Source organism: Brienomyrus brachyistius, chromosome 21, assembly GCF_023856365.1.
Source record: "Brienomyrus brachyistius isolate T26 chromosome 21, BBRACH_0.4, whole genome shotgun sequence".
Classification (NCBI taxonomy): Eukaryota; Metazoa; Chordata; class Actinopteri; order Osteoglossiformes; family Mormyridae; genus Brienomyrus; species Brienomyrus brachyistius.
In genome coordinates, this window is record NC_064553.1 from 2,288,880 (window position 1) to 2,307,470 (window position 18,591).

General features: G+C 46.9%; 2 protein-coding genes across 2 annotated transcripts; both read right to left on the minus strand.

Moving 5' to 3' along the window:
* Positions 1-444: 444 nt before the first annotated feature.
* On the minus strand, positions 445-3,067 carry dr1 (down-regulator of transcription 1). The gene is made up of 3 exons (XM_048988593.1): positions 2,290-3,067; positions 1,911-2,074; positions 445-1,671 (listed from the first exon to the last, which is right to left on the minus strand). Exons 1-3 carry the CDS (start codon positions 2,507-2,509, stop codon positions 1,528-1,530), a joined length of 528 nt encoding a protein of 175 aa, XP_048844550.1. The 5' UTR covers positions 2,510-3,067; the 3' UTR covers positions 445-1,527.
* A 1,275-nt stretch (positions 3,068-4,342) lies between these two features.
* Positions 4,343-14,905, minus strand: scinlb (scinderin like b). The gene is made up of 17 exons (XM_048988592.1): positions 14,747-14,905; positions 12,636-12,819; positions 11,514-11,668; positions 10,081-10,242; positions 9,773-9,922; positions 9,432-9,521; positions 8,935-9,067; positions 8,747-8,835; positions 8,265-8,480; positions 8,004-8,137; positions 7,621-7,711; positions 7,232-7,402; positions 5,812-5,986; positions 5,372-5,487; positions 5,189-5,266; positions 5,043-5,103; positions 4,343-4,953 (listed from the first exon to the last, which is right to left on the minus strand). The coding sequence occupies exons 2-17, from the start codon at positions 12,814-12,816 to the stop codon at positions 4,793-4,795; spliced, it is 2,163 nt and encodes a 720-aa protein (XP_048844549.1). The 5' UTR covers positions 12,817-12,819; positions 14,747-14,905; the 3' UTR covers positions 4,343-4,792.
* Positions 14,906-18,591: the final 3,686 nt, after the last annotated feature.

Sequence of the window (18,591 nt, forward strand, 5' to 3'; positions counted from 1 at the left end):
TGACGGACCAGCGATCCTGCCAGTGGGTTATAATCGTAGCGCCCCCCTGTGGCTGAAGCCAGGAACACAGCATGAATGATTTTCTCAAAAATGTGCCCCAAGCCGCCCACGTTAGAAATCACCGATGATCGCTACTTCTGCCATCATGTTCGATTACATACAATACAACATATAAGATTAACAACTACAAGTACACGAAACTACCTGTATTATGCGGTCATATCTGAAATCCACCGTGGTCATTGGCTTCAAGTACAATTGCACAAATCATTTTATTCAAGTTCACAGTGTATGTCACTAACCCTAACCCGAGCCATGACGTCATCACGGACACGCTCTTCTCAAAATACACAAAATTGCATTTTATGTGCTTTATCTAATTTTCAACACCGAAAAGTATTTACTTTGCCTTAAAACATACAACATCAAAAAATAAGTAAAATGTCCACGTTATAAAACATCAACTTTATTGCTCAGAGTACAGCTTGTGAAGAAACAGGGAACAGGCATTGCAGCAAGTCGTCTCTGGGCGTTTCTGGTCATATCCACGTGCCTTAACATCACCTCAAACAGGATATGCCCAAACACTTCTGCGATATGAAACGTACATTCCGCTTCCATGTGGCTATACAGCGGGCCGCCTTCGGCCCAGACGACGCACCTTGACAGTTTCACTCCTTCACATGTGAAACTTCCTGTCACTAAATTCTCAGCTATCTTTGGTTCTGCAATACAAAGTGTACTTCCTACGTTCTTTAGGTTTATTACTGCAATACTGAATTGAGAGGGGCAGCTAAACCCTACATATACAATGATGACTTGGAAATACATAAGTCACATTTTAATTGTATTTTATTTTTATTTTTTTTTACAAAAAGGGAAAAAAACTGGAAAACACCCCCTTTTCAATAAGAATGTCTTGTTGCACCAGTTAATACAATTTAAAGCAAAAAAGAGAGAGAGAACAGGGGCAACATTGGAAGGCGAGTGTCCTCCCGCACTAAGCACTCACCCAACGTTGGAAGGCGAGTGTCCTCCCGCACTAAGCACTCACCCAACATTGGAAGGCGAGTGTCCTCCCGCACTAAGCACTCACCCAACGTTGGAAGGCGAGTGTCCTCCCGCACTAAGCACTCACCCAACATTCAAGAGTATCTTCTAGTCTTAAAATGAGTGTCGAATCATCCTTCAACGTGACAATTCAACAAAAAACTGCACCAAGTATTTATAAAGTAGTGGGGAAAAGGGATGAAAAACTGACCATAATTTCAAAACTGGTGTTAACCACAAGGGGGGGGGGTGCGGGGTACCAGAGAGAAACTCTGGAAGAACAAAGAGTAACAGAAAAGCCCTCGGAGCTAAAGCGGACAAGGCAGTTTGGACTAAGACAAAAAAAAAACAAACAAAAACATGGTAGAGATGGTAGGTCCCGGCACTGGCGGACTCTCCGGTCAAGTCATGGGCTCAGGGGTCCCGGACCGCGGCGACGACCTCGTTGGCTAGGGGTGGGGCAGCCTGGGGGCCAGGTCACATGTCATCCTCATCCTCTTCCTGAGAGGAGCCGGCCTGCTGGGCAGCACTGGCTGAGGCTGCAGCCAGCTGTGCCTGCTGGGCTGCCTGCTGCATCTGTAGCCACTCCTGCTGAGCCAACTCGGCCTGCTGCTGCCGGGCCTAAAACACACACACACATGGGTCCGTGTGAAGGCAGCGCAACCAAGCACCACCTCACACGCATTTACAACCTCATTTCCCTCACCTAACCCAGACATGCTACGCAATCTATGACTGAGTTGAAACAGTACAAATTTACACTGGTACCATAAATACTAACTCATCCAGGGTTCCCTCAGTAGAGGGACAAGCCAGACCGTTCCCCAGACCACCAGGAGAGGATACTTCACAGGCTTTACCTTGGCAAATAGCTCTTGCTGCTGTCTGAGCAGCTCTTCCTCAGGAATACCGAGGTTTTCGAGACGAGAGCTGGCCTTCCTTCGCTTAAGTGCTACCGTTTTACACTCTTGTAAGACATCCTTCACTTCAGCGATGTAGGATGCAAAGCCCAGGCTTTCAAGTGCTGCAGGATTAAAAAAAAAAAAACACACACACATTATGAAGAGCTATGGGGGGGGGGCGGGATGGTTGTAAGGAGCACACGGCCTCTCTCATGCATGGTGGGAAATGCGCTGTTACTAACAATCTATCAGTTTGATAACATATTTATAATTAAGATGCGAGCATGAAGACAGTATGTCCTGCGTCTGGGTTGCCACGACCGCTGCACGCCCTTACCGTTTATAACATGCTCCGGGGAAATGGTTTTCTTCTCAGACTTGTTGCAGATTTCGTTCGCTTCAGAGGAGATAAGGTGAATGAACTCAGTGCAACAATTCACCACGAGTTCCCGGGCATCGTTGGCCACCCGCACGTTTGGGAGAGTTTCCTTGATCATTTTGTTAATGGCCGCCCGGGGTATCGTGAGATCGTCGTCGTTTCCCGACGAAGAAGCCATTACGGTTTTATTTTAATAATGCTAAACAGAGAAATCCTCCTGTGATTCCTTCGGACAGCAGCTCAGCTGGATGCCGGAACGCCTCTGCGGCGGCCTATAGGGTCAGACTTGCCGGCTTCACCCCCGCAACTACGGCGGAGTTCCGAAAATCAAACAATAGGCGTAAATAAACGCTAAAAAAGCAGACCTGCGATGCCGTGTAAGGAACGCAATTCGTCGGGAAGATACCGCAAAAAGGAAACGAAGAGAGGCGGCGCGGCGCGGTTACCGACAGTGTCACTCAGTGTGTTTTTTGTTGTGTGGACAGGAGCAGCTAACAAGCTAACGTGTAGCTAACGTTAGCTACAGCAACCAGCGCCCGCTGCATTTTCCGACTCACCATTTAACAGAATGTGGCGCTTCACTCGACATTTTATGACCGTTACTGAAATTTCTAAACTGGAAAATGCTCCCAACGGAAAAAGTTATTCAGTTCATTCCAGCACTTGGTACGCTCCCCAAACCGATGGAGCCGGATCTGACCTCAGCGGATGCGACCTCCCCTCTCGTCACTCGGCAGTCATTATACTTCCGGTATAGATTTCTGGCGCATGCGTACTTCCAACTGCATTTTTTTGGGAAGATTTGTGCATAAAGCTGAAGAGCGTCCGACCGACTTGACGTCATTTAACCGCTTCTCCTGGTCATGGCAGAGAACATATCACAGGCAGCATAGGACACACGTATGCCATTCCAAAAATCGCAATAAAAGGTCAAAAAGAGTAATTTGGGTCTTTTAAGTCATTTTTAAGAGGTGCTTCATTTTCAGTTAAGAGTTCAAGATGAAAAATGTTTCTGAGGTCTTCTGCAGATGTGTTTAATATAGGTTACAGGGACACTAGCTGTTCAGTTACTCACTACCAGCTAGAGGTATATTCTAAATTGTTGATCTAGGGATCAATGTCAAAGACTTGTTTGAAATGGCATTGTCTCTCATGCACTGTACTCGTGTTTTTGAGGTGCCTGTGTGTCCATCTATCTGCCATACCTGGTCTTGATGGTGCTTCCAGCGAGGTCCTCATCTCGCTGTCATGGATTGTCACTGTTCCACACTTGCTCACTTGCCCTACTGCTCGCAGAAGCAGACAGACACAAGGGAGCCCCCAGTCTGCCCGTCGGCATGTCTGTGCTATAAAAGTCAGATTCATGCCCATGCTGTGGGCTTTATTCCAGAAATAATACCAAAAATATGTTGTGCCTGTTAGAATTAGCAAGTAGGCAAATTCATAGAGGGAGCAAATCCCTTTTGAAACAAGATGTCAAGAATTTGCTCAGATACATAAATAAATACCATTTGTTAAGTAATTCAGAATGTATAAGTTAGGTATCCATTGGAAACATGTTAGAAAGTACTTGAGGTACAGGAAGTGACAAGAGGTGTGGAATAGCAGCCATGATGCTCCGTCCAGTATGACAACCTTCACACTGATTGGTAGACTGACCGGTGCCTCAAAGGAAGGGCATCAACATCCCCAGCTGCATCTGGGAGGGGGCCTTTCGGGACACATGCTCCCCCTACTTGACAGTCTATTCCCACTAGATACCTTAAAAATAAGGCAACTTCATAAAAGGTTGAAACCCTCTGGAAATTTTTCTTGGTGTATTGAACCTTGTTAATCATTTAACAGCATGTCAAAGCAAAAAGGTGTGAAACATGGTTCTGGTTCAACTCGGTTATCAAGACGTTTAAAAAACATCCTTAAATGCCAGTGCCACTACGAAACGCAGAGCTATAATTCCAAATATTGTACTGCGGTCATTTTTGCTTATCAATAAGAATGACAAAACACAAGCTCCTTTGAAAATCCAAAATGTTTAATAAAAACCAAAATCGGTGTACAGTTCCAAAGGCCACTGGATAAAACTATAAAAATTAACTAATTTATCGATATTGGACCCACGTTAAATATCTCAGCAGCAGCTGCGAGCATTACAGAGTTTAAGGCTTAGAAGTGCACCAGAAGATTTGCATGTATGCAGTAACTGAGTATTTAAATGGTTAGTTTTACAATGTTGCTATTTTGGCTGCAATGGATCCGAGTCAAACCTTCCACACTATAGGGTCCCAGTTACGGAGAAGCCCTTCATACCCACTCTTTTGCGGAAAGGAGGTTCTAAGGCAAGTACAGAAATACATTTGGACAGATGCGTAGCAGGTCAGCCCTGGCTGGCACATCGGGGACTGCATTTACTGCGCAATTGCATTGACACAAAGCAGTCGCAGAGACTCAGGTTCCGCGGAGTCTAGAACTTGGCCCGTATGCGGTCCATTGGGTCCGAGTCCCACATGGTGGGATCCCAGGCCTGAAACCAGCCGGTGAAGGTGGGCGGCTCGGCGCCCTGCTTGATGGTGACGACGGGCACTCCCCGACGTCCCGACGGGTCAGTGGTCACATACTCCTCGGCTGAAAATCAGACACAGCAAACGTGATCAGCAGCAGTTCGGCTCCCACCCGGCCACAGAAACAGGCAGAAAACGGTGTCATACTCATACCAATTTTAGGGGATCCCGTCTTCTCAACCTCGTTCGCTTCATTGCCAATCCAAAGGAAGATCTGGGGGGGGGGGCAAATTTCTGTGTAGTGAATTGCTGATCCTACAGTTGTGCGGCAATTTAGTACACTGGTGCTCCAAGTTTACCTGGTCCCACGTGTCCAGTAACATGACATCATCATGGGCGAGGTCAGCCTGAGTGAAGTCTCCTGGAACCTCCTCTGCCTGGAAGACGGGTCGGGTGAGAGAGAAAGAGTCACGACATCAACATGTAAGCGGACGACTCCGAGCCGGCGTAGACCTGACAGCCCAGGCGCATCCCCCACTCACAATGAGCCGTCCCGTCTTGTTGGAGCAGCCAAACAGACGGGGGGGCTTAATCGTGTGCTGCAGGGTCTTGGAGGTCTGGTACTCCTTCTTACCGCCCAGCGCAGTCCAGAAGGCAGCTGTCATAGAAAATGTGCTTCAGACATGCAGCAGAAACACAAGCCCATCCCAGCTAGATGCAGAACATGCCAATACGGCCACTGCTCAAAAATCATCACTCAAAGATCCTGAAATGCACTAACGCAGCTGACATTTCTGCCAAAGCAACAGTCTATCTAAGGAACTGATGTTTTGAATACAACAGGAGGGAGATCCTGAACATACATCCCATTCTTAACCTGCAGCCTCTGGCTCAGATTGATGCTTTTCAGTTTCATCTATTTCCCCATCAGGCCACATGCTGCCCCCTACTGGTCGCCCGCTTGCGCATCACCCCGACACACCTGGCTCCTTGCCCTCCTCCACCTGGGTGGGGGTTCCTCCCAGCACGCTGGCCACTTGCTTGCCGGTTGTCACTTCCTCGCCGCTGGCGCCTACGCCTTTCCAGATAAAGGTGGAGGCGGGGCACTTGAGCACGAACACATCATTGGTGTTCAGACAGGAGGCACAAGGACCCACCTGGCGGGAGAGGGACAGGAAGTGCTCAGGCTGGGCTTCTTACCACTTCCTGCTTAACTGAGCTTAAAAAGCAGACCACTGAGCAGCGACGGGGGGACATGGAAGAAGCCTGGCTTAATATTTGCTCTTCCCTGTACACTGTCAAGTTTCTTCTGTTTATATGCTGCAGGTTGGGCTCAGGCTGCAGAATCGGTCCTACCACACCGCTCCCTTCTTCCCTTTTATTGGTGCGTTCCATCTGCCCTCGCAACTCGAATTCCGGCGTTCTGAAGCCGGAAGTGACGACATGCGCGCTCTCGTTTCTCAGAGATCCGAGAAATATCTAAGGGAGCAGCACAGAGGATCCCGAGTTCAGAATCCAAGATGGCTGCGCCCTTTATCGGCAGAAGGGAATGTTGTAGTTTAAGCACTGCTTCCCATTTGCGGCTCATTAAATCGGTCGCACACACTATAACGTCCAACTCATCTGTGGACGTGTTGCTAAGGAGTTTTATGCGTAAAGCACCGCGCGCAATGTGTTATCAACTAATACTGCTAACAACGGTTAACCGGAATAGAATTGGATTTCATGATTAGTAGGATAATTTGTTGGATTTAAGGGTAGTTCGAACTAATTGTAAGTGAACGAAGATAAAGGCCATTAAAACTGAGGTACCTTAAATCCGACAATTTGCTACTTCTGTGGGAAATGGAAGGTTTCCGACTTGGTTTCACCCGAGTTTTTAGTGGATGTGATGTAATCTTGGCAACCAAATCTCGGATCCGAAGGCAAATGGAACGCGCCATATTTCTGCATTTCTTTCTTCGTTCCTTGGTTTGCATTCAACATATTTGCACAAATTATGCCACACACCCAAACACTGCTGATACTGCTGATATGTAGCATAGTCACACCTTGTGTATTAATTAAATTAAAATCTTTAGCATTTATGTTCAGACTGTGTGGCCTGCACTTTGTCACTCTTTGAGCTAGGTCATGACAACAAAGACTAATAGTGCAAACGATTAATGTAGTGCAAACTAAAAAGTTCACAGTGCTCAAACAGAATCCTGAAAAATAGAGTATTATGGGATATAATATATATGTATAGCCTATAGTATTTACATAGCACTTTATCCAAAGTGACTTGTCTGGCTGGGTACTATCTACTTAGGTGGCAAGGATCCCTTTCAAAGGTACAACAGCAGAGACCTTTGTGGGGGCAGGGCCTTACGCAGAGGGCCGACTGTGACCGACGGACTCACCTCCACGGCGCGGGTGGACTGGCTGGTGCTCTGGCGGATGTGGAAAAGGCGAGTGGTACCGGGGGTGGTCTGGCCGCCTTTGCGGGACGTTCCCCCGCCATGGATGATCATGGGCTTCTTCTTGAAGAGACTCATGAGGTGCGGTGGCTCCTGGCCCTGTGTGACGCGTACCTGAGGGGGCGGGGCATCAGCTGATAAGGGGCGGGGCCTTTACATCTTTTCATTATCATTCATGCATCTCTCGTGAAAGACAATCACAACCTGATGGAATTACTGGTCGGAATCAACTTATAAGGCACTCTTAAGACAGGTGTGTACATTTAATAACTGAGAATGATTGTAATTGGCTTTTTTGAAGGGAGTGGAATGTGGATGCCAGTCTAGCCCACCTGGACAGGGGCGCCACCCATGGAGTCATCAAGCTGGACCATGAGGAAGGCAGAAGCCGCCAGCTCGTCTTGGGTGGCCTTCAGGCCCTGCCTGCAATACGCCATATTAACCCCATTAGAATCCCCCCCACCGTGAGCCTCGAGGGACACAGCAGTTACATTTGTGATGCAATATCTGTCTCATCTGCACTGCACTCTGGACAATGACGTCTGCTTGATAAATGTACGGTCATAATGCGACGTGCTGGCTGAGCTGAGTGACCAGGGACCCCATACAGAACAGGAAAACCAGTCGGGGGGGGGGGACACTGAGAATTATGACTCGAAGTCCTTCTCACGGCTGTAGTCTGGACCACACTGACCCTTTGTGGCTGCACACTCACCAGTTGTAAATGATGTGCTGTTCGCTGCTCCCCTTCTTGTAGCTGTACAGAATGAGGTAGCAGTCACCCCCAAAGAACTGCCCGTAGGCGGAGGGGTCCACTGCCACTCTGGCTCCGCCCTCGATACGCCAGATCTACAACCAAAGGGCGCGCGCCGTTAGCCACGCAGGACGCACCGAGCACAGGGGCTGCGGCGTTACAGCCAGCTACCGACCTCAGAAGCTCTGGAAAATCATGCTGGCCGACGGGAAATCAGTTTACCTGGACCTTGCCAGAGCCATCGTCCACCATGCCGTGCTGGGCGGCCATGGCCTTGTTAGTGTGCAGGGTGGAGGCATCAAAGGGCACCTGCACCACCTTCGCGATGTGGCCTATTGTATAGGCCTGGGTGGGGCCTGTGGTTTGATCCCGATCTTTCCAGTCTGAAAAGAACTGCTTAAATAGGGTTGTCTCGCCCCCTGCTGGCATCACTTGGATCTGCAAGAAAAAAAAAAATCTGGCATGTGGAAATGAACCGAGACCAGCTTAGATTACATGCTTACAGTGGAGGTTTGGGGTCCCCTGCTGGCTGCACGCAGTCAGTGCACTATGGGGAATTGGGAGTGGGCAAATTGGTATTTTGAGTTCCCCAGAAAAAAGCCCATCCCTTCATGTTTAAGTTCCACAGCTCTTTACAATGCAACTTAAGTGTTATTGTCAGAACACAAGGGATTGTGGGATGGTACAGTCAGCGCCGTGTTCACCTGTGTTTTCGTGGCATAGTTCTTCTCTTTGATGAACTGTTCGGCTGTCTTCATGGCCGCTTTGCGCTCCTCTGTGTTAGCTTCTTGTCCTAATTGAGGAAGCAGCATATCTCAGGCTCCAAACACCAAAGGGAGAACCACACCTCTGAAAGGCTTTAAGCGCACAGCAGAACCCTGGAGCACTGTACCTTTCCAGAGGAAGATCTTGCCATCCAAGCCATTGTCCACGATGAAACACTCGCTGGGGATGAGCATGGCCTGCTTGAAGGGGCTCGTCTGGGCCACCAAAGTGGACTTCATAGAACCCGTGGCATCAGAGATCTGTCCCAGGAGCAAAGACCAGAGTTACACAGCCATCTCGCACTGGGAATGGAGCGACACCAGTGCAGCAGGAACCAGATGTTGAAACGACCAATTTCAAAAGGGTTAAATGTGACTGACAAAAGCTGAATAAATTACTTAATGTCCATGTCACAACAAGGTGCTGCAGCTCATCAGGAAGTACAGAGTGAGCTAATCCTCCCTTCCTCTGACACTGATTAGTTAGTTTCACTTCCACACTTTGGTCAGATCATAAAAACGTTGTAGCAAAAGTTGAACAGTTCCTGCTGGAAACGGCAGCACGTTTTTGCCTGCAGACTTTCTGTTCAGCGCTCTGGAGCGGAACAGAACCTGAAATGGTTACCATGTACAAAGACGCCTTCCTCGTGTTGGACGTATCGGCGGTCTCGTCGTCAGAAGTCTCAGGGGCGATGGTGGACTTGGGACCCAGGACCTAAAAATACGGATTGGCTTAACACCTATAATCCTTGTCATCCAGTCAAGTGTTAAGTCTGTTTGTCAGCTCCTGGCAATGCAGCTTATATAGCTTTGTGGACCTCGGCAAAGTTAAACTGGGGGCCAATCTCACATTTGTGTTAGAGGAGCCGTGAGTGAGGGAGTTGGTTTCGTGGGTTGGGGGTCAACCTGGTTCACCCCTCCGAGCAGGCTGACATACTTCCTGTTTAGCGCCCCCCTTTTACTCACCTTCACCAGCTCAGCGGGCTCAGCCCCTTCCTCCACGATCTGCACTTTGGCGCGGCCGTTGCGCTCATTGTCGCGGATGTCGATGGCTACCTGCGAGGCCTTTATTCGCTCGAAGCGGTTGCACGCGCTCCCACACCACTGGTAGATGTCCTGTCGGGGCACCATGATGGGGGTGATAAGCAATGTCACTTGGCGCGTTGCAGTGAAGCGACCAAGACGTGCCGTAAATGTACCACTGGGTTTTACAGCGTCATCCAAGCATCCACCCTACAGATGCTGGGGACCCACCATGTCGGGTTGGTGCTCACCTTGCCCAGGTCCACGATGAAGCAGTCTCCCTGGTTGAAGCTGTTCCATGACAGGGGCACCTCGGTGGCACGGATGGTCCGTCGCCCTTTGATGTGCAGCAAGCGCTTCACGTTCATGTCATTGGTCACCACGTGAGTGAAGCCTGAGGCCACGCCCCCTTGCTGTGAAGGGAGGGGCATTTCATATAACAGCTGGCTTTACAGGGACCCCAAGGGTGTGTCGGCAATACCAGGTGAGCACATTTGGGAAAGAATACAAGGGAGTGTCTAAAACATAATAAGGGTTTTTCCTGAGGGGGGGGAGAGAGACTCAAGCTGGTTCTGTGACATTCTTGGTGGCTAGCCCCCACTTTAAGGTTTCTGCATGTCGACAGCAGCATGTCAGAACAGTAAACTCACCGCACTTCTCAGTACAGGGATTCACAACAGTGACTCAGAGACACAAGAAAGGCGTTTTCTGGAGACCCAGAGCGTTAGTCTGCTGGACCAAAGAGCAGATCCCCTCCAGATGGGACTTGTGCCCTCGCTTCACATCAGAAAACCCCAGAACGAGAGCTGACATGAGTCAGTTTCCCTGCATTTCCCACAGCGTATGGCTTCTATTTGCTCTGCTCGTTAAAGCCATTCTGAATTAAATACGGCATCTTCCTGCCAAAAAGGCACTTCTCCGTTTTTTTTTTTTAGGAGAGACAAAGTAGATTTTTCCATGGCAACCCAGTGCTTTTATGGAAACATGTTGCATGAGAGAAAAGTAATGACTGTTTCAGGAGTAATCATGCCTTGTTTTTCAAGACATGCTGTGGAATGAAACACAAAACATCCATACACAGCACAGGGGCCCCGAACCTACGCCTGTGCAAACAGGTCTATCTAAGCCCAGAACCGCTTCCAAAGTGTTACAGTAAATTTTAGATAACAGAGAGTCTCAGATACCTGAAAATATTTGGATGTCAACATGCTTAAATTTTTGAAATACTGTGTCAAGAGTCTATTGCAACGGATATGAAGAAATGTATTTCTTAAAGCAGGAAACACGTGTGTGTATTAATAAATGTGTGTGTGAGAGAAACCATCCACCACAAAGTAACTTTAAAGCTAACTGGGCATATTTTAAATGCTGCTAACCAGTGCAGTGTATATATAGGTATGAAATGCAGAGGGGAACCTAAATAAATGCTGAAGCAGACCTGAGAACAGAAGGCAGAACTTCATCTTTCTTCTGTTCCTTTATTTGTCCAGATTAATAAACCGGAAAAACTGCCTCTCGATGGTTGATTATTGACAAAGAACAAAAAAAAAAATACTTCTCTACACTTATGAGAACAATAATCTATTATGAGGTCCGCCGGTCTGGCACATTGCTGAGGGCGAACAGCGGAGGGGAGAAGAATGTAACTGGTACGGTGTCACGGAGAGCTGCTGGGGAAGCTCACCTGGTACTTGATACCAGACTTGAAGTATCCCAAGAAGGCGAGCGATTCGTTGCTCTGAATCTCGCGGAACTGCACAGGTTTGCCGCCCAGGTAGTCATCTAGCTGTGTGGCAAAGATAGCCACCGCACCACTCTCATCCTGAGAGCACTCATTTCCTGCACGGGTATGAGAACGGGAGGATTATAGCACAGCATCTCGGACGCCATCGTGAGCAACCTCAGCCTCGCTCGTGAAAGCAGCCTCTTCCTCAAAACACTTGACACGAAACACTGCAACCACAGCTCCACCACAAGAGAAACGATCTGGTACAGAATGCATAGTAACATGCGACAGCTTTGGAATGGTTGCATGCTCCTGCAGGTATTGCAACGAGACAATGATCAGACTATTCATGAGAGCCCCAAGTCAAAATTTTAACTCGTTACAAAGTTCTGGAGCCACAAAAACAAGCTTTGCAGCTTTGGTTTATGTTCTTAAGAAGGGTGCAGACATGCAAACCAGAAGAATACAAAGGGGAGTAATTAATGTTTATACACTGCATTTCTGGGGACAGACACCACCCTGGTTAATGAAATGCTCTCATGACTGGAAAGACGACTGCGATTCCACGCAGCGCACGGCTTGCAGTGCCAGCCGTGGTCCCGGCCTGGGAATGCAGTGCCCTGACATTTATTGCTGCTCTTTATATAAATAGATGGATCTGCGAAGCTCACAGGGAATTTCAGACTTTCTGCAGATTTTATTTAGGTCTGCAAAGAGAAAGCGGCTTTCGATTGCCGCAACACGTCCTTTCCAGCTGACTGAGCTCTGGGAATGTCCTGGCGCCCATTGTCATCCACATAAAGGGGATTACTGTAATTTAATGGGGAGAGAGAACCGTAATAATGAATCAGGACACATACGTACTTTTGGGCAAATCTGACCAACTTTAATCCAGCTACTCTTCACCTGTGCCTGCAGATGGCTAATGCTTGGGGTTTACATAATAACTGCAGGAAGTGTGGTGTGTCACAGCGGCTCACACATCCTGTACTCGCGCACACGCATGTACATGTTACAGGCTCTCCCTTCCAGCCATCGATTCGGACGTCGGTCAGTTGTCAGCAGCGGACGCATGCTCACCCAGCCACATGTGCAGGGAGTAGGATGGGGCTGGAGTCGTGTAGAGCACGAGGTAGGCATCGCCGATGTAGAAATTGCCGAACAGGGGCTTCGGGACCGGCTTCAAATCCATGTTTTCGATGCGCCATATTTGCAGACCAGGCTGCTTCCCAGCGGTCTCAAATTCCTTGTGGGACACCATGGTCTGAGAGAAACACAATGGATCAGTACCAAGGACTGGACCGCAGGAAAGATGTCCCCCCTGCCGTTTCCCCATAACACAGCCATGAAACATTATGGGTTATTTTAGACTAAAATATTCACCCCGATTTTACGCTTTACAGCCACTTTGCAAAACAGCGCGAGACGTCAATATTTCAGTCTGGATATGAAATTTGAGCAGCAGGAGAACGGGAGGAAAAAGCATTAGAGATACTGGAACAATCGAACAAACCCAAAGAGGATCGTATTCTGCAAAGTGCCGCCGAGTCTCGTCCAGTTTTTATTAAAAGCCTGACTAGGAAGTGCAAAATTATACTCCACATGCAATCATTAAGCAGCTGGTTTCTGTTTGCGAAAGATCGGGTGTGATATTATTGACTCGTGAACAGGAGAACAATCTTGTTCTCCCCAAAGCCTAGATAGGCCTATATAACCTTGATCTGTTTGTGGTCAGGAAAATGAACAAAAGCCAGGCGTTTTATGACTGTAGCCTGTGTACCGACTGCAGAAGCGTCGTGTACAACCGTTCCCCCGTCGATGACGCACACATTGTGCATTGATGGAAGTAATGAACGAGTCTGACCCCCATGAGCGACCACCTATGTTGCTGACGGCAGGAAAATCCGAAAACAGAAATAATTTATATAGATACATCCGCATCTTTTCTCATTCTCCATTCGCTCTTATAACAACACTTAGTTGTTTTTCCCCTTGAATAATTAAACGATAAGTTCAAATGACCAATTAAAGAACAGAAAGAGAGAACAGAAAGAACCGCCGACTAACAAGCTACTGCTGCTTAGCGTGCTTGCGGTCTGTTTGTGCTTCGCTTTAATGTCTGGGCAATTTAAACCACCAGTCAGCTACCTAAATGCATCTTAAGTGCGTTCGGTTTTTTATCAATTTATTTAGAAACGAAAAGAGCAGCCCATTTGCTTCCTTTAATGTGAACAGTGCTGAGCTTAATGCAATAACCCAAGACACTGCAAGGGCCCCTGGCAGCGCGACTCTCCACCTTCTGAGCCTAACAGTATTCCATGATGTATGCACATCACTGGTGTTATGCCAGTGTGACATCACGCTACAAAACAGAAATACAGCAAAGGTTGCAAAAACGTTTTCATAACCATAAGTACTATATCTTTGCGAGAAACAAGCAGCGATATGCAACGACAAAATACGTGGCACATTCAGGCATATGTGAATTATTAACTTCATTAAAATTAATGAATGAAAAATTCATGGTCTACGTTAGCTGCAAAAATAAAATATTTAAAATGTACTTTCCTCTTCATATGCAAAACATTAAAAAGTTTTACTTAAGAATAAACTGCACGATTTCTGCGCAGTCGGAGTGGATTATTCGTGCGTGACCACGCATATTCAGACCCAATATATATATATATATATATTAAGTATTTTTGAACCCTCGGTCCGCTTTTGTCCTTATTTAGTACAGCAGCGCCCCTCCATTTACATCGCGCAAAAGTAGTCTAAGTTACCGACAAAACCTGAACTTAAATTCCACTGCGCAAAACGGACTCGTGCAGCCATGTGCGCGTTATTCGTCAAACTGTATTATTCGGGTAAGATTGCAGTTAGATTCATCACCGCGGTCATGGGACCTTTGTAAGAATAAACATCTGGATTCAAGTCTGCAGAGACTCCCCCACAGAAAGCGAAAACGACCTCCATCATCAGTTCCGCAACTACGTTACAATGATTGCAAAAATTTAAAAAACGATTTAGCCACAAGTTTAACAGACATACAACATATTTAACAGGAATACTATACGGTAATAGCAACACAAATATATAAATTATATACATGCATACATGAACACGCAACATCGGCATTAACACATAAGGAATTAAATATGATTCTCTATGAAATAGTCAGTCATATTTACGGGATTTGCAGTTGTAGCTTTGAAGAATGAGAGAGAAGGAGGCGGCCAGTGCAGATGGCAGACAGATGTGGGGGTGGTCGCGCTGGAAAGCGCACTGCCAGTTTAAATAGCTCGCGGAGGAGCGTCTGATTGGCTGAGCGGCCGGAATATCAATATTATTTTTTCCTTTCTGCGTACAGCGTGTAGAGAAGCTCAACTGTCAGTCCGTAGCGCCAAATGGCCCGAGGGGCCACGTCGTGGTAACCCGGGGAAAGATATTATTTATTAAAAAATAAATAAAACAGTAACCTAATCTGCATGAATGCAAGTTTTGCGTTGGTTGAGCGCATCAGCAGGAAAACAAAAACACTGTGTTGTAGCGTGATTCACAGCGATAAAACGCTGTTAAGAGATAGAATCAGTGTTGTAGGAAATTCTATGAAAATGAAATTCACAGCATCCGTTTATAAACCATACGTGTCCCCCGAAGTGTCATGTTTAATTAGAAATATGTTGCACTTGTTAAAAGCAGCATGGGGGCGGGGAGACGAAGACATTGCGGCACAAATCAGTTTCTTCATAGCATACAGCGGCGGCACATAACCAGACGAGTAGCGACAGAACCGGCAAAGCGGGCAGATGCCCGGGGCGCAGAGGGGGGCGGGTTCCCTATGGACTCGCGTCTGCAGATAACCACATAGTAAAATAATGACGGGTTTGAACCAGCCACCCCCCGGGAAAATATAAAGAGATGGATCTATCGGTAAGGTTGGCAGACCCGCCACGACAACTTTTTTTTCTGGCTACGGTCCTGAAATAGAAACAGACAAGAGATAATTTTAATTATTTCAAAACATGTAGCCGAAGTTTGGTACAAAGAGGGTGTCACGAACCCACAAAATATTCAAACAAATGATCAGAAATAAGAAAACGAATACTAAAATAAACTAAACAAAGGGAGACAGACTAGGAAAAGGATTTTAATTACTTCTGGGCTAATTCCAAATGAGTGAGATGATCTATTATGGACATACCAAACAACGTCCCATTTAATTACTTATTTCAGTACGATGCTTTGTTTCAGCCACCATCTTGGCACCAAAATAGCTTTTGTTTTCAGAAGTTGGGAACTTACTGTGGTGTTTACAGATGGCTAGATGGGGCCTGCTCAGAGCAGACATCCCACGCCTGGCCTTCCAGAGAAAGCGAACATTAGTGGTACTGGAGTGACAGTGGAGCCAATGAGACGCCAAACTACTTGCAGTTCTCCAGAAGGTCTGGGGCACCACAAAGAAAGAGAGCCTGATCACTGCTACCGTGCAGCACTGGTGTGCGGCTCAGCAGTTCAGGAAGCTGCACCTGCAAGCTGCAGGTGGTTGCCAGTTCAAATCCCAGGGTTGGTGGCATGATCTCACCCTTGGGCTCTTAATTCCGAATTGTTCCAGCAACTGTCTAGCACTGACCTTTCACTGAAATGGATAAACATACACAAGAAATGGCACGTGTGTAAGGACAGGACATCAAAGTAAGGAATCCCACGCGTACTCCTGGCATACAGACGGGGGTAAGAGTCCTCCCCCACCCCCCCAGCTTAGAGGGGGGGGTGTGCATTAGCCACAGACATGATTTTGATAATGAGAAGTGACCGTTTGCTTATTATAGTCGGCAAAGCCAAACAGAATTCCAGGTCCCTCCCTCACTGAGGATTATATGAAACAGCCACTGACATAACAGCAGATCCTACTTGTTGACAGAGGGAGGGACTCGTTTGCAGGCAGAATTTCACATTCACGCCCACCATGCATTGTATTTTTTTACCATATTAAGACAAAGACACAAATCACTCCACCTAAGAGTTATTGTAAACTGCTCTTTGGCTCAGCCTCCAGGGAGGAGAACTCGCAAAACAGGGGAAATAGAAAACTGTAGTTTAAAACAAAACTAAAAAAAAAAATAGTGGTGGTTAGCTTTACAGATAACTGGGCTGGTAAGAAGATGTTTTAAGATCTTCATCTTTGAGGTTGAGAAAGACCTAGTTAGTCACTGAAGCTGAGTGTAGTCATGACAACACGCAGAAATGCACAGCTAACCCTGGAAGTCAGTGACTTCAGATCACGTCTAATGGGACGCTGAACATACCCCATACTTCCTAGCAGGACCCCTGCCCAACCCTGCATCGGGTTTTGGGAAATGGATGGACTGATCGGATGGAAACACACTTAATAATCAGCTACCATTGGAAAAACATTGTAGCCTGATTTTCGGTTCCTAGTGATAAACGTAACCAGCAGTGAAATGGCGCCGTCGGAGGCATCCTGGTCTGCCAGTTTGGCAAAGACTCCACCCTCACCTCACCTTACCTAATTCTGCCTGCCACACAGGGAGGCACACAGCTCGGCTACTCTGCCAAAAACCCTGCAGGAAAGGGGCGTGCTACATGATGCGGAAGACAGAACCTGATCTGATGAGAATTGGAACTAATTTGTGGCAGAGAACTGGAGCTGAAAATGCCAAACTGTTCCCACAACAGGAAGGGCCACTAATTTAACACAAGAAAACAAGCCCTTGTCCAGAGCCAAAAGGAGGGTGTGGGGGGGGCACTCTGGCTACCACTTGGAAAACTTTTAATCAAGAGGAAACATTGATGGGAAAAACATGCCAACTCAATAAATAAGAACTGGTTTGCCAAGACCAAAAAAAAGTATATAAGGACATAACTGCAGAAATGACTGCAGAGACCTTGTTCCAGCTTTTAGGCTGCTGGGCTGTAATGCTCTTCGATGCAGTATTTCAGCAATGAGAAGCATCCAGCTTAATGTGCTAAATGGATGTAACAAACCGCCACCCTTGAACTGGAGCCAAATAGCTTCTCCTTTGATAATTGTCTGAGAAACAGAAGCGTTTCTCCCTTTACACAGATGATTTGCTCCCACAGAAACTAAATATGCTACCAATGGCATTTTCACAGATGCGCTTGGAGTTTTGGCTGAGAAATGAGTGGAGTTTGAACATTTTAGTGGAGTTTGAATTATACTGATATATTTGTGGAAAATTTTACACAATTGCACTTTATTGCATTCAGGAACAGTACATGTGTTAAAAAAAAGCTGTGGAATGAATGCAATTAAAAATCTAGTCAAAGCATCCTAGTTGTTATTCCAGTTACTTATTTAATCGTCCATCCATCCATCCATCCATCCTCCAAACCACTTATCCTACTGGGTCACGGGGGTCCAGAGCCTATCCTGGAAGCAATGGCATGAGGCAGGGAACAACCCAGGATGGGGGGCCAGCCCATCGCAGGGCACACTCACACACACCATGCACTCACACACCATGCACTCTCACAATTTAGCAACTCCAATTAGCCTCAGCATGTTTTTGGGCTGTGGGGGGAAACCGGAGTACCCGGAGGAAACCCCACGATGACATGGAGAGAACATGCAAACTCCACACACATGACCCAGGCGGAGACTCGAACCCGGGTCTCACTGCACCACCATGCTGCCAATACCCTGATGAACCACTGTTATTAGTGACAGTGATATTTCTGTATGGCAAAGAATTTATGTGTAGATGCAATGGTGTAACAGAAAAAGAGACCCGATTGTCATAACACACACACTGTTTGCTCTGAGTAGCTGACTGATTAATTGGAAGGGGCGTGTTCAAAATAATAGTGGTGTGGGGTTTAATTAGAGAATTCGTTCATTCTGTGAAAAACAGGTGTCATTAAATCGCCCTTCATTAAGGAAGAGAAGCACAAGTTACACACATTGTTACAAAATATATTTCCTTCTGAATAGCTAAGCAATAGAGGTCTTTCCAAATATTGTTCAGAACAACGTAATTTGATCAAATTGCGG

Coding starts and splice junctions, on each gene's coding strand:
- scinlb (XM_048988592.1), bottom strand. CDS start 12,816: ATGGTGTCCCACAAGGAATTTGAGACCGCTGGGAAGCAGCCTGGTCTG. Junction 7,712..8,003: donor CAGCACATCATTTACAACTG/GTGAGTGTGCAG, acceptor GGCGTATTGCAG/GCAGGGCCTGAAGGCCACCC. Junction 7,403..7,620: donor TGGGTGGCGCCCCTGTCCAG/GTGGGCTAGACT, acceptor CCGCCCCCTCAG/GTACGCGTCACACAGGGCCA.
- dr1 (XM_048988593.1), bottom strand. CDS start 2,509: ATGGCTTCTTCGTCGGGAAACGACGACGATCTCACGATACCCCGGGCG. Junction 2,075..2,289: donor CCCGGAGCATGTTATAAACG/GTAAGGGCGTGC, acceptor TTAATCCTGCAG/CACTTGAAAGCCTGGGCTTT. Junction 1,672..1,910: donor AGCAAGAGCTATTTGCCAAG/GTAAAGCCTGTG, acceptor TGTGTGTTTTAG/GCCCGGCAGCAGCAGGCCGA.